This window comes from Poecile atricapillus, chromosome 1 (assembly GCF_030490865.1).
Source record: "Poecile atricapillus isolate bPoeAtr1 chromosome 1, bPoeAtr1.hap1, whole genome shotgun sequence".
In the NCBI taxonomy this organism is placed as follows: domain Eukaryota; kingdom Metazoa; phylum Chordata; class Aves; order Passeriformes; family Paridae; genus Poecile; species Poecile atricapillus.
In genome coordinates, this window is record NC_081249.1 from 71,821,243 (window position 1) to 71,837,022 (window position 15,780).

General features: G+C 39.7%; 1 protein-coding gene across 1 annotated transcript in view; it reads left to right on the plus strand.

Annotated features, from left to right (window-relative positions):
* Window positions 1-4,564: 4,564 nt before the first annotated feature.
* The window catches only part of MICU2 (mitochondrial calcium uptake 2), a 139,078-nt gene continuing 127,862 nt past the window's right edge, over window positions 4,565-15,780 (plus strand). The window contains exon 1 of the mRNA XM_058830482.1: window positions 4,565-4,825. Coding sequence (XP_058686465.1) covers window positions 4,580-4,825 — 246 coding nt within the window. The 5' untranslated portion in view covers window positions 4,565-4,579. The remainder of the gene's footprint in view (window positions 4,826-15,780) is intronic.

A 15,780-nucleotide genomic window follows, 5' to 3' on the forward strand; every position in this document is an offset into this window, starting at 1 on the left:
GTAAACTAACAGCTTAAAAGATTCTTCATCCGAGGAAGGTAATTCAGATTCCTTGAAACTAATCTCTCCTCTATTTGTTGTTTTTGTTTGCTTGTTTTTCTTGTGGAGGAGGGATGGATACAAATTATGAAAATGGTCAAGGTTGAACAGAGCTCTGAGCAACCTGACCTAGCTGAAGATGCTCCTGCTCATTGGAGGGAGGTGGACTGGATGACCTTGAAAGGTTCTAACCATTCTAGGAATAACAGTCATACAAAGCAGCTTTGGAAATCCCTGAAGTCAACTTCTAGCCTTCACCATGAAGACCTTGGTACAGGACTTTTGAGCCTCTGCATAGAGACCAAGGTATCAGTTGGCCAACTTTAATAACTGCCCAGTTCTGTCCAATTACCCTATACTTTTCTAAGTGTGCTAAGAACATTTTGTGCTATCGCTTCTTGGAAAACTTGTCTTCCCTGTGCTTACATCCTTACCTGCTTCAGAGTGTTTGCCTTGTAATCACAGGCAAACATGTTTGCTAAAGTAAAACAGAAGTGATATTCTTAAGAGATCATATAAGTTTGAAGGGGTTAAAGGAGGTCTGGCTTTGTGAGACCTCCCATTTCTATCTTCTGTCTGACATTGGGCAAAATATCATTTTAAAATTCAATTCTTGACTTACAAAACCAAGCAGTGATATTTGCTGTCTTTTGATTAGCTTCTCTGTTCACCTCTGCCAGGAAAGTATCAAAATACTGTTAGAACACTGCACAGCCTACTGTAATCTCACATTTGGTTGGAGCTTACTGTCATATGTACTTACGTTAAGTAAGTCAGACCAACCCCCACGCTATTTCTCGTGAAATGGGGACACGTATACAAAAGATGGTTTGCCAGCCTCCCCCCTCAACTTACAAACGGATAATCACTGCCTTCCCCAATCCAGTTTATGCAGCATTTGAAGTCCGGGAAGACAGACAAGCATCATGGGTGGCCTTCAGACTAACTGACTGAACCCAGCTCTCAACTCTTACTCTGTAAGAAAGGGTTTAGACAGAATGTAACAGGAGTTAATTTAAGCTGTTCTGAGACTAAATGAATGCTGGCAGTAAGCCTAATGCTCTTGCGGGGATTGGAGTTCTAGTAGAAAGTGAATTCCTCTTGGAACCTGGCCTAACACTCCTAAAAGACACTGAGACGTGGAAGTGGACCTTCAGACATGATGAGATGTCTGTTTACCCGGCATTTTAATTTTTTTTTTTTACTTTGTAATGAAACTTAAAAGAAATATGTTTCTGCCAAACATGATTTCCTATGAATGACAAGACTCACAAGGCTTTTGTTTCACAGTAGTATGTTACTATCTTTTGACGTGACTTTACATTATATTCATTATGCCTAACGAAAGACTAAGAAAAGACTGCATTTAAGCATTGTTACATAACTATTCAGTGAGACTTGAATCTTGAAGAAAAAATACATTTTAAACATTTCAGAAAACATTTTATTAGTATTTTCATTTGCTTTTTCAAATTTTCAGCAATGCAAACACCTCTAGTACAAAGTCTAGAGATGGAAACATTTATGTTTAAAAACATTTTTTAAAAAAGCAGGTAGACATCTTGCTAAATGTAATGATTTCTGATTTCTACGAGAGCAAGGAAGAGCAAACTGAGCGGGATGGCAAAGGGAGGTGACATTTTAGTGCTGCAGTATATAGTAGCTAATGACATTTGTCACCACATAACTCAATTTGTCTGGTGAAACTTGTATTACATTTATCAGACTGTCAGCGTCATTTCTACAGACCACAGAGATCTTTCCTTTCTGTCATAAACTCCCCTGCAGTGATACTGCATGGGGTGCAACAGGACTATTCCTGACTCACCAAGAGTATTCTAGCTGTTTAAGGCGAGTGTTCTAGCACTCACAACTGTAGCAGCACAGTGACAGCAGCACAGCTAGGAGCAGCACTAGTGCAGCAGCAGCTTCATACTCCGGGACCCTCGTGCCCAAGAGGTGAATTTACTGCAGAGAGAGAAGGGGTGGCTAAGGACACTTAACTTGCCCATCAGCATTGCGTGCTTGCAGCCATATGAGGATAGCTCTCCATTCACACTGCAGTTGTATCTGTTCCAGGCAGGAATGTCATCTGAGGAAAGACAAATGACCTACTTATTTGTTTTTACTTAAAGAAAAACTGAGAATGCCTGTCAGAACAATGAATTAAACCTCCTTGCTAAGCTGTGGTCGCGTGTTCGACATCAAGGGATCTGGCATTCAGAAATCAAATCTCTCAGCCATCCTTTACCAGACATTTCTAAGATGTTCCCAGCACTCATGAAATGCTTGCTATTGGCTTACACAGAAAGTAAAGTACTTTTAAGGTGCTGGTACAAATACTATGTGTCAAACTACAAGATTGGGATGGAAAATATTTTGTCTGTCTAGAGGGAAACAGAAATAGGCAATAGGAATTTCCTGCACGTTTTACAGAAAAAGTGGGATTTTGCATTGTGTTTGAGTATAACAATTGACAGATTTTGCTCCTATTTTTTATACTGGGATTAAAAAGGCTTTTCCCATATGAGGTAGTTTCTAGGTCTCTGGGAATAGGAAAAAGCATTTGCAATGAACATTAGCACGTAGAGATGGAAACCATTTACCCTTCAAGTAGCGGGGTAAATCACTGGGTGATTTTGCAATGAGCAGTCATTTGTGCTCCCCAGAAAAACTGTTTTTGAAGGGTTTGTATCCTGCTAAGGACTTGGGTTCTGAGATTACTGAAGATGTCTCAAATGCTTCACAGAATGACACCCACTGAACAACTAAAAGAAAACTGCATAAATTCTGAGATGCCATTAGTTAAATGACTGAAATTATGTTCTATGAAACTGAATTAATGACTTTGAATTCAGGTCACGGAAGGAGAGTGAACTAAAATTACTTTCGTGGCACTGATGGATGATCACCTTTTGTCAGTGAATGGAGGGCAAAAAAGCCCTGTTTTGAAACTGTTCCATGTTTCAGAGCCTGTACCAGAACATTTGTAATGCTGACAACACAGTAATGGCTGTCATATCAGAAAGAGATGGAAGACACAGTTTGCTAAAAAGGACTGAGTACTTTCTGAAGGCTCTCAACCAAAGACCAAAGTAATAGAAAATTGCATGCAGCTGCTCTCTCAGCAGTCTTTCTCCACATTTGCATGGAATTGCCAGGTGAACTACTCTCATAACAGGGACACTGGTACTGCCAACATAAAAATGACGTTTAACTTATGTTCTGTTTTACTTCACATGACCTTATCACTAATTCCCAGATGGCCCAATTTTCGAATGTGATCAACTAACTAATGTTTAAGTGTAACCAACCAAGACCTACATAGCTTTGTTAAAACTATGGCAGTGAGGGGGGAAAAAAAGCACTCTGAAGCATTCACAGTGAGAAGTAGTCTTTTGGCACAAGTGTTAGCACCAACCAAGTCATTCTGTAATGCTTCACAATTAACACCTCTGCCACGACAATTTCTGTAAACACATCTTCTGTCATCTGTATTTCATGAGAAACTCTACTCTGCCCTTGAAAAGGATATTCTAAACTTGCTCATGCTTTTGTTGTTTCTGATCAGGATCACACACTGAGCAACACATCCATATGGGCCATCAACTTCTAGGAGATCATCAGCGCCGGGCCAGTCTCGCTTGTGGAAGCTCACTTAACCTGCCTTGCTCACCTAACCTGCCTTGCTCAGTATCCCGCAGGACCTCGAACCCGGCTCGTGTCCCACTGTTCCTCATGTACTCAGTAGCGGGAGCCTGCTCTGGGTGCAGAGTCCCATCAGGGAACGAGGTGAAGCTGCGCTCTGTGACAGACACCCGGGGGTGGCGGGGGCACCCCTGGGGCCGCAGGACCGCTGCAAGCGTCGTCACTTCTCACTCCCTACCGCACAGGCCAGGCCTTCCGTGCCCTGTCCCCTGACACAACCCTGCCCTGCCCTGCCCTGCCCTGCCCTGCCCGCCTTCCCACCCCACCAGGAACCCGCCTGTCTCCCAGCGGAAGCCTGGAAGGAGGCCCTGCCGCCTGCCCTCAGCTGGGGGGGCTCCCTGGCCCCTGACGGAGGCAGCGGGCGCACTCTGCCAGCGTTACAGAAATAGGGCATCAATTGGCTTGGAAAAGACTTCGAGATCATCGAATCCAACCTGTGGCACATCACACAGCCATGTCAACCAGACCACGGCACTGAGTGCCATGTCTAGCCTTTCCTTAAAGACGTCCAGGGACGCTGACTCCACCAGCTCCCTGCGCAGCCCATCGCAATGTCCAACTACCCTTGCTGTTGAAGGAATTCCTCCTAATGCCCAGCCTAAGCCTCCCCTGGCGCAGCTTGAGACTGTCCTTTCGTCCTGTCGCTTGTTGCCTGGGAGAAGAGGCCAACCCCCGCCGGGCTACACCCTCTTTTCGGGTTACCTCTCTGCCAGCTCCGTCCCTCCGGCTGTGCGGATGCCGTCGCTCCCGACAGCGGAGCGGGGCCAGGGCGATCCTGGCGGGACCGGGCCGGAGCTGCCCCCGCCCCGCGGCCTCGGGCCCGGCACTGCGCATGCGCCACGCCGCCGCCGCTCCGCTTTCCGGGAAGATGTCGGCGGCGTGGAGAGCGGCGGTGGCGGCGGTCGCCCGAGCCCCGCTGCGGGGGCGGCTCGCCGGGATGAGGCCCCCGCGCAGCCAGCGCCGCCCGCCCGCATGGGGAGCCGCCGCCGCCGCCGCCGCCGCTGCTCTGGTCGGGGGAGGCTGCCTGGCGGCGTGTTACAGCGGGCGGCCGCGCGTGTTCCCCGCGGTCCTGGCTCAGGTAAGGCAGCAGCATCCCCGCTCCCGGCGGCGGGCAGGGCTGGGCGGCAGCGCGGGGAGCCGGGGCGCGGGGGCGGCTGTCGGCGGCCCCCGGACGGGTCGGGGTTCGCGGTGTTCAGACCCCGTCGTGAGGCGGGACGTGGCTGTGGGAGCCCTCCTGGCCCCGGTGCCTGGCAGGTAATGCGCGTCCCCGGCCCTCTTGGCATCAGCAGCGTGTCACTTAGGCTGAGCAGCCTCGCCTCACCGACAGGGATTCATTCCGCCGTTTTCCGCAGCGGGAGAAGGCAGGGTTTACCTTAGCGCGGAGTGTTTGCCCTCTCCCCTTGACAGCCTGGTGGTGCAGAGCGATGGACCTGTGTGCTTTGCACAGACACACGGCCTGTGGTGAGCTCCGGGTCCTGCTGGTAACTTTCGGGGCAAACTTCCACGGTGCCCGGTGTGCACGTCAGGTGCTGTTAAAGTCATGCACGTTTTTGTCTCTTAAAAATATTGTATATATTTCACGGAAGTAGCACTTTCGTAGTTCATATTTTGTCTGAAATGCATCACACAGAATGATTTCCTCTTACTATGTCCAAAATGGGTGCCCTGGATACTAAGATGTGGTTTGCCTTGGAGCATCAGGGCACACTTAGAAGGGTGCTCAAAGACAGATCGGTATTGTTTATAAAATAATCTTTGTACACGGTTTCCCAGCTTCATCCTTTTCATGAAGGCAGTGAGCTTTTTTCCTGTTCTTTCTTCAGATAAGAAGTTACTGTCAGTTAGAGTTGGTTTGTTATTTCAAATCTGGAAGACCTAAACGCTTTGTAGGCCAGAGGGTTTAGGTGTGATGGGGGAAGAGGTCAGTCTATGCTTGCAGCGCCATTCATCTACTTATAGCTAAGAATTTTTGGAAGTGTTCAACACTTTGTATGCTCTGATGTCTTATCTCTTAACAGTGATTAAACAGGCTGAGCTACAAGCAGATAAATAGCAGTCTTTATTCTTGAGGACAACCTTTATTCTCGAGGACAACCTTTTGTCCTGAGTCAAGAACAAAGAATTACTTTTTTAATACTTTTTTCTTTGTATTGTAGTCTTCACTGTAGAAAATATCAATGATATAAAACTTTTTAGAAAACTCAATTTTTTATTAGATAAGTATTTTTCTAAATAGAGTATCTAGTAGTCCTGGTTCCTTGGACAACATGTGTTAAACTTCAATTTTCTGTATTCATCTCCTAGCAAGGAAAGCATTCATTATGCAGCAGATATCCTACTGGAAACATATCTCCTTGTTTTTCTTATGTTTAATTATGTGAGGTTTTTAAACAGCATTGGATTATATTTTTAAAGTGTTGTCACTGAGACCAAATTCATTTATGCACGAAACTCTTGCATAAGTAGATGTGTATGTAGGTATATATAAAAGCTGTTAAATGTGGGAAGTAATAATTTTTAAAGGGGGTTGAGTGAAGGGGGTCTCACTCTGGTGCTGCTGTGTTCTCGTGGAGTAGCTTCCATATAATGCATGGGCTGTCCTACAAATACACTTTTAATAATTTGTAGGAGACAGTCCAGAAATCTAGGACTTATTTAACTTATTTGATTTTGGAGATGGTAAGTTGCTGGACTCTTCAAATATTTATTCAATTTGAACTTTTCAGTTTTGCAGTAAAATGACTGTTGGAGAAGCTAATCCTCCATATGTGATGTACCCCATATTGCTGCAGGTTATGTACTGAGCATCTTAAAACTACCTAAGAAATGACCATGCAGAGCACATGCTGCAAGTGGACTGTGAAAGCTAAGAGCAACAGTGATAGAGCCAAAGAGGCACGCTGCAAATCTTTTAAGCAGTTTAGATGTTACTTGTGACTTCTGATTGATAGAAAATATTCCAAAGCAAAGCGAGGTGTTAAAACAAGTAATCACCTTTATTACATGTTTTGAAGCCATCTCCTTCTCAGTTCAGAGATTGTGGAATCCTGACAAATGAAAATTCTTTATACATTCTCATAGTGGATAAACTTACTTCCTGTTATTATTCCTTTTCATTGTAACTAATCTTAACCAGCCTTGCTTGAGCTTGTGCTGACAAACAATATTGAACTCTTTGTTCCTGTTATAGTAGGCTATGTAGTGGGAATGTTGGCAGCGTGGTATGTGAAATATTACAGGTTAAGACAAGTATTTGAAATTAAACGGCGTAATTTTCATTACCTTTTTATAAAGGAATATGTAGTGGAAATATTTATACTTCTGTATCATCAACAAGGCTATTGGTTGCTCTTTAGAATACAGGGAGATTATGCTACAGTGCTTCCCAATTTTCCTTAGTAATACAGTCTTGACTGTTGAATTCCTGCAAAATACGTCGTAATTATTTAAGATATTTGACAAAGTGACAGTGTATCTTCATGCTGTAAAGAACCAATATAATAAGATTGTATGCTTTTCAGCAGCATCACATTATGTGTAAAAATTCTGTCATTAAGATCAATGTCTGTGTGTGACTCTGGTGTAAGCATAATTTGAGTCACTGAGTAAATTTCATTCTTGTCCTGAGTTACCATTAGTAACTTCGTTGCACAAAGACTTTGCTGTCAGTACTTCCTGATTGTTTAGGTTAAGTAGTTGAAGTTGATAGCTTTATTCAGATTTTCCATTTTTCTCACCAAAACTAGTCTCTGTCAAAGTAGTCAGACTTTTTTCAGTTTTTCCTTGTTCTAGGCAATTTCAGACATAGATTTTCTAGTGAAGCTGGTAAACAGCATGCTGAAGGTAAAGTTCTTTAAATTTAGTACTTACTCTTTTTTATTTCTTTCTTACAAAGCTTTTAAGAAGTCTAAAATCAAAGACTTAAACATTTGGTACCTAATTTCTTAAATCTATTTTTAATTCCTGTCTTTTCTTCCCACTGGAGTGGGTTTAATCCTGCTCATATTGGTTAGGGGCACTTCTGAGTTCTGCTCAGATTAAATTAAATTAAATTACAGATTAAATTACTCATTACTGTGTGTGAGTTTTTGCGGAATCAAAGATCCTGAAGGGTCAGATAATCTGTTTTCTTTTTATGAGTTGTATGAATAGTTTCTGTTTTATTTTGTAGTGGTGTATGTTTGGCTACTGTGTTTTAATATAATTGTTTATTCTGACAATGAGTTTTCAGTTCAGTCTTTCTTTTCTAAATTTTGGCTCCATTTTCTCATCATTTTCACTGCCACTTACCTGTTCTTACAATGTACATTCATTGGTTAACATCTCAGTAATAAAATGTTTTATATTTAATGTAATAATACCTCTGATTTAATCTTTCATGATCTATAAAGTTGTTTTCATTCTCTATCTTCATTTGCTGACCTGCTGTTTAGAAACATATAGCTTATATATGTTGAAGTAAGTCCTTAGTGTTGATTGTAAAACTCTACAAAGATTATTATAGCAAAATAAACACAATATTGTTGAAACTTTTTCTTTATAGATACCAGGTTTTGGTTCTATCTACACTTGTTAATTACCAGTGAAGCTGCACTGACAATACCCAAACCAGATAATAGCTTTTGTTGGAAAAAAGACTAGATCCATTTTTTTTAATAAAATGAGCTAATAATCTTGTATCAAGAGGAGAAAAAAAGAAGGACGGGGGTAAGGGCTTTTATTCTACCAATATAACTCAGAATGGGAATTTATGTTGAATTTACTAAAAGTGTTTCTTCTGTTTTCCTAACCAACACAGCCAGGTCCAAAATGTCTACACTGCTCTGCACACTGCATTGTTATTATACAGACTGCTTTTCTTTTCTTTAGTAGTGGAATTCAAATGGTGCAATGGTGTATGGTTTGTAACCTCGATCAGACTTGGAGTATTGTTCCTTGTGCCTTTATTCTCTCGGAGCATGCAGTTTGCAATACTAACATGGCACACTGAAACTAAATTAAGAACTTTCCAACAGACCACAGGTTCTATCTTGGACGCATGCAAACTGCAGATGATAACAAAATTCTGAGAAGCAGCAGGCTGCCAGAGGCAGTATATCCTGCCCCTGCTGAGTTTTTTATGGCCATGTTTAGGTCACTAGCTTCAGGAAGAATATAATTTGATATGCCCTTGAAAAGTTGTGATCCCTTTGGTGTGTCACAATTTGTGCCGAGTCTAAGTCACTGTTTTCTAAGTGAGACTGAAGTTGTTACTAGCACATATATGAAGTTTTATGTGTGTGAAGTCTTGTCTGCTGATAAACATTACTGTGTTTCAGCATTCTCTTTTTAGGGTTGTGGTAGCATTGGATGGTACCTAAATACTTGATACTGCTTAATTGAGGTAAAGAGGAACACATAACTTAGTAACAGCATTTTTTGGGGTCTATTCTTGTTAATACTTTCTGTTACATGATTGTAGTCTGGTTCTCTTTATCTTACCTTTTCTTCTACTGCTGTCTTGCATCAGCAATCTTCTTCAATTATTCTAAATCAGAGGTGATGCAATTTGTGTCCTGTATATCTTAAATATTTATGTTGTATTTGATCATACTGAAACTGTTAAGGTAGTGTTTATAGCAATAAAAACAGTTCGTGATAATTTGTGAAATATTTTTAAGTGTCTGAAATTCTAATTTTATTTAAAATACATTTATTGAAACAATTCTATTTTGGACTGCATTAATTTTTTATTTCACTTAAAACTGCATTGAATGTTTTATCATTTTTTCAAGTGTCATGATACTTAAGAGAAACAAAGATGGGGATGGTGGCTTTGTATGTCTCACTTCATGGGAGTGGTGACCCCCATGTCACACACATGGGAGTGGCGACTTTGTGTGTCACAATATGAAAACTGTTATTCTGACAAACTGGGAGTAAAAAACTTTTTAGTGTTTAAAACTAGAGTTTAGATTTGTTTTCCAGGTATATACATGTACCCACCACAAAAACATTTTTTGGAACTATTGCCTTACACTGTTCAAAGAAACAAGAATACAGTAAAAGATTCTCCAAACATTTGTTTGTTCAGGGTGCACTCCCTTGGTTCTGCCCCTGTGGAAAGGCAAAATAGTATATTAACAAATCCTAGGGCTATGGAGAACTCAGTACCACAGCTCATAGGATAATCTAGGGAGAGTGCATATATTAAATATAACTTAAGTTTATCCAGGTTTTAGTAAAAGCCTCTGGACTCCCAGACTTGGAAGCTGATTTAAAAAAAAAACTATTTAAAAAGTTTTGTAATCCTACCTGTGTTTTTGGTGACACTTTGAGACATGTGCTCTCTCCAATGAGATTGAGTGCTAAAATGTAGTTGGTTCAGGCAAGTTCCAATATTTTGTGCATGGTTTTTTTCTCAGGTAAAGTTTCCAACCCAAATCAATAGAAATTTTTCAAAATAATGTCTGCTACAAGCATGTTACCTGTCTAGTGTATATTTGCTTGACTGTTAACTTCTGGCAAAAACATGTAAACAACATGTGCTTCCAAAACAATTGTAATCAGTTGCATGCAGGTCAAAACAGCATTTTTTAAAACCATCTGAATTAATTTCTTCAGAGCAGTGGAAGGAAGAAGTGCATAGCTCTGGGATTTTAATTGGACTTTAACACATTCTTAATAACTGGGATCGCTTTGTAACTCTAAGTTATGCTTACACTGCTTGTAGGCCACACTTTCTCACTCACTACATTTACGATTGATTGGTTGTTTTTTTTGGTAATAGCTAGTGTTATTTAGGAAGCTGTGCATAATAAGTGCATGTGAAAGATTTTTGGCCAGATAAAAATATATATGGGGCGTTTGAATTCAGTCACCAAATAGACAAAAAGAGTGTATTTCTTGTACATTAATAATGATTCCTACAAAATTAAACATTAGTGCTTTAAATTGTGAGACACTGATGAATCGTGTTAGAATGGGAATTTTTGTGAGGACATCTTTGCCTGGTTCGTGCTGAGGAAAGAGCACTGCTGTTAAGATGAGGTGTCTTGATAAATATAGAACCTGGAATAAAATTGCATAAGGATTTATAATGATGTATAGACTTGCCTGGAGGGAGGAATGTGGTTCTAAAATAAAACCGGAAAGGATATGTGCAGTCTAATCTAAGAAACATACAATAAGATTATTGTGTTTACTCTGTCATCAAAAGAAAAAGGTTGCCTTTTGTTGGAGGAAAAAACCCAGGATAGGTTATCTTCTCCTAAGTAATATTTTGAAGTGTTTATCTTCAAGTCTTTATTCTATTAGAAATTAATTGAGAATGCAGATGCACATAGATTATTACTGGCATGCTCACTAAGCAAAATGAAGCATGTATAAAATAAGTCTGCAACATAATTTTAATATGCTTTTGAAACTTATTGCAAATGTTTGTAATCCACATCAAACAAGCTACTCAGTGATGGCTCTCAGGCCTCAGAGAAGCCTCACAGTGGAATTCAATTTGTGTGAAGCTGACCACATGGTTACATTATTAATTCTTAAAATATATGTAGTAAAACAATACCATGTAAAAATAATGAAAATTACCATTGCTTTTGTGGGTTGGAACATCTTTAAGCAAGGATTGTTTGTTTATTTATTTAGGTTTTTTAACCTCCTGCTTTACGACTCCCTTAAAGGAAGGGACAGCTTTCTCAAAATGTTGTCCATCTTTTTGCATCTTACCTTGCTGCTGGTTATTGTTCTCCTTGCTATCTTAGGCTATTCTGAGTGGCAGTACGCAGCCAGGCAGTGGTTCCCTGCACAGCCTTAGAGTTTTGTTCTGCTTGTAGCATGGTTGGAAAGGTCTTAGAGTATTCTGACCGCATCTTCAGGTTGTGTCCTTGAACTATGTACAAGATGGTGCCTTTAAATCTTCGTGATAAAGGACGTGCAAGTCTTGCAGCCTTTGGAGGAGCCCCCCCCTCCCACTCCACTTGGATTCAAGGTGCTTTGAACCCCAGTGTTCTTTTCCAGCAGTGCCCAGCACTGGAGAGGCTCCTTTATTCAGCTGTGGCAAGCTACAGGGGATGCTCTTGTTGGCACATGGTAGCATCCATCCCTCTGCCGGCTTCATGGTTTATTTTCCACTGTATCTTGACTGCTGTATTTACTGGCTTAATAAATGTTGCCAAAGAAAAGGTTGTCATCGATCATGACAAGGCAGTCAACTCAGTAGGTAAATGCATTCAATACTGCCTACTCTATGCAGGAAATCAGTAGTCATTTTTTTATTAAATGGCTCAGATACCTGTAATATATGGCTATGAAAGAGACAGTTTAACATAATTCATGCATGTGCCTTCTAACTCAGGTATATCATTTGAATATATTCCTATTAATTTTTTTCCTCTACATCTAGAAGTAGACTGAAGTACTGCAATTAGTTTAGTTCTGAGTTTAAATGACTTGTAACATTGTTGCCTGCAAATTAATCTTCAATGAATGAGTTTTGGGTGTTAGTCTCAAAATATTCTGAAAATAGTGTATGCTCAAAACATTTTTAAACAGCATTCCTCCATTTTTTTAAGCACTGATAAATATACATCTTCCCTGCAATTAGATTGCTAGCTCAACCTACCCCACTCTTTTTCCTTTTCCTTAAATATGCTTCAGGATTTCTGAAACTGTTCCTTTGTGCAGCCAGTGAGGGTAACCTTAGCTACCTCATGTTTAATTCTGTATTTCACTGTGTTATGGAAATACTGTATGTATCAGGTATCCATCAAGCAGTCTAAATCAATAACTGGGATATTAAATATATCACAAACATCATTCTCAGCATTGGTGACATACAGACATTGTCATGTTATGTGCCTAAAATAGAATGTGGTATAGAGAATGTGGAATCTCTAGGACCGTGATTTTATAATTAATTATACCCTTAAATATTACTTATGTATGTGCATTTGTTTTACAACTTTAAATATATGGTATCTTCTTCAGCCTTTTGAATATGAAATATTTATATCCTTAGGTTTCTGGCTTTGAAAATATTTATGTTTATTCCCTTCTCATTGTGCATGGGGATTCTTTGTGCAGGTGTCTTCATTGATACTAAAACAACATGATGTCAAATGTCATCTTAGAGGTCAAGGTTAAAATTTAACTATCTTTCATCTCATCTGTCACTTTTTCCTTGAATTCACTCTTGCTATATGACTTTAGTGATTAAATAAAATCTAACTAGCATTCCTTCTGGACACTTCGATACATGTGGACAGATGGGGTGAGTTAAGCTGCATGGTTTTGTGCTTTTAGCTAATGTAATGAAAGGTTAGTGCTTGGGAGTCTTTGGCTGTTTATGGACAAACATAAACAGATAAGAAAATAGCTTGCCTGAAAACAAAAAACCAGATTGATTAGAAAGAATTGCAGAAAAAAAAATTCTGATTTTTAACAAAGAACCTTGTGAAGAAATTAGCATTTATTTACTGGTTTTTCTCCAGTAAATACAGTAAGTGGTTTCAACATAGATACTACAAAGTTTCTTTTTTGTTTGGTTTTGTAAGCTGTTTGCCTTTTTTCTCTTAGAAACTTTGAGCTTATTGATAATTACCCTTTCTCTTATTTTTGTAAGAAGTGGTCTGTTCTGTACAAGCAGTAACAACTGTTCTCCCATTGCTGCTGTTTTGTCCTGTTTTCCAAATTTATATGCTGGGTTAGCATGACAGCTCGGTGCTACACTTACTTGTAGGCTTCTGTGTAACATTGTGACTGAATATGGTTATTCTGGGCAAGTGGCTCAGCATTTGGGAAACATAATCTAGCAGGAAAGAACAAATAACTCAGAATCTAGTTTAAATAATCATCCAAGATAAATGACAGGTGGAACTAAGTGAAATGCCCATTCAGAACATGTGTAGTAGGCTATAGCTCCTTGCTGCTACTCACCAAGCTTTTTACTACACGTGCAGCTGAAAGACAGAAGAAGAGAGTCTTGCCAGCTTTAAACACCAGATGTCATTTCAAGTAGTTCCTCAAGGTTTGTGTCCCCTTCAGGGTAGGAGAAATTTCAAGAATGACTGTCTCTCACTCACACAGCCTATAAAAAGCACTTATAGCAGATGTAGCTAATAAATATTATCAGTACTGATACCTTCCCTGCTCCTTTGCCAAATAATCAGAGAAACTCCTTCATCTGCCTCCAAAAACTGCACAAACTCTAGCACAGATGGAAAAATTACATGAAATGAAGAAAATTGGTGTTTCCAAATACTTCTTTCTTAATATTTATTTTTTTTAAAGTAGGCATTTTCTTTGATAATGCATTTTATTTGCAATACTGCCATATTACAGTAATCTATTAACAAATAATGCTGTGATATTAAAACAACATACACCGAGCTGCATATAAAGCTATGTACATATATTTGTAATTTAAATTTATACTTTATATACATTAGTATGGATATGTATGTGTATGTATAAAATATACTTAAAATACAGACTGTGTGGATACAATAATAAAAAATAAATATAAGAATGTGCTAATAGAGGAATTATGGGATTTATTTTGAAAATTTCTAGTCTAAATGGCCAGATGTTCAGAATTTAAAGGGCTAAATCTGCCTGAATTTCTGCTTCTTCTGGTGGCCCTGTAAGAAGCAGAGGTCTCTGTGCTGCCAGATCAGGCTTAGCTTTCAACTTGATTGCATGGGCTTAGTGATGGGAAATCTTGCCAAGGAGAAAAGCACAAAGTTCTGTCATGTTGTATTGCTCACTGTGGTGAAATGGACTTTGTAATTATATTTTATGATCTCACAGATTTGCCAGAATGAACTTTATTTTTCAGTAGAGAAAAGTCTTAATGGTTACACATTGACCACATTATCTGACAGTCTGCTTCTCCTTTTATAAAACTATGAAAATTGGAAGATAACAAACCTTAATAGCGTAGCTGTCAGAGTAATTGGTTTGGAGATGTAGTACAGCTTCTGTACCTGTCCTCTCTAGGCTTGTTTTTGAAGCAACTGTGGACTTGTCTAGTAATTTGGTGTTTTTAATGGGAATGCAAAATCAAAATTGTACTTGGCATGGAGACTAAGAAAGTGTTCTTTGCTTTATGACCTTATATTGTTTAAATGCATCGAGACAGTGTTCTCAATAGCCTGGGACTGTCACAATGAAATGTGCTCATTACACTCTAATGACTTTCCCTTGGGTTATAGTTCTTACTTGGAAATGCAGTAAAGCTGATGGATAAAACATCTGGCACCTTTTTTACTGAAAAATGCACTGGATGGTCATAGGCATCCAGTGATAGTGCCACTGCTGTGAAGATGCGGAACAGCAGGAGTAAACATTGTAATCTCCAAAAGATGAAAACACACAACATGCATCAATTTAAAGCCATCATTTCCCAGATCAATTTAGTTGATTTTATCTAATGTAAAGCATTAATATTAAATCTGTACTGTTCAATATAGAACAAATGAGGAAAACTGATGCTTGACTTAGTTGTTCACATTACAGAATCACAGAATAAGCTCAGTTCAAAGGGACCCTGAAGGATCATCAAATCCAACTCCTGGCCCTGCACAGGACCATCCCCAAGAGTCATACCATGTGCTTAAAAGTATTGTCCAAACACTTCTTGAACTCATTCAGGCTTGGTGCTGTTGATTCTTAGATGTTCTTCATGAAATCCATCTCCACTTAAGAGAAGCTTTTCTACTTTTTGTTGTCATGGTTTAACCCTGGTTGGCAACTGTGCATGTCAGAGCCTCTCATTCCCTCTCTCCTTCAGGGAGAGTCAGAAGGGTAAAGAGGAAAAAACTTGTAAGTTAGAATACAGAAAGAGTAACAGGTAAAGTGAAAGCTGTGCACAGAAGCAAAGCGAAATGGGATGTTTTTCATCACAGCTCTGCAATGTGTAGATGCTTTTTCTGCACTTTGACTTGTTTTGTCTGCCATTATTTTCTTCTAACCCTCCGGCAGACTATCTGCAGTGCATGCTACTATTTTTTCTTTACTTAAGTGAGAAATTTTTTTAAGTTCTGT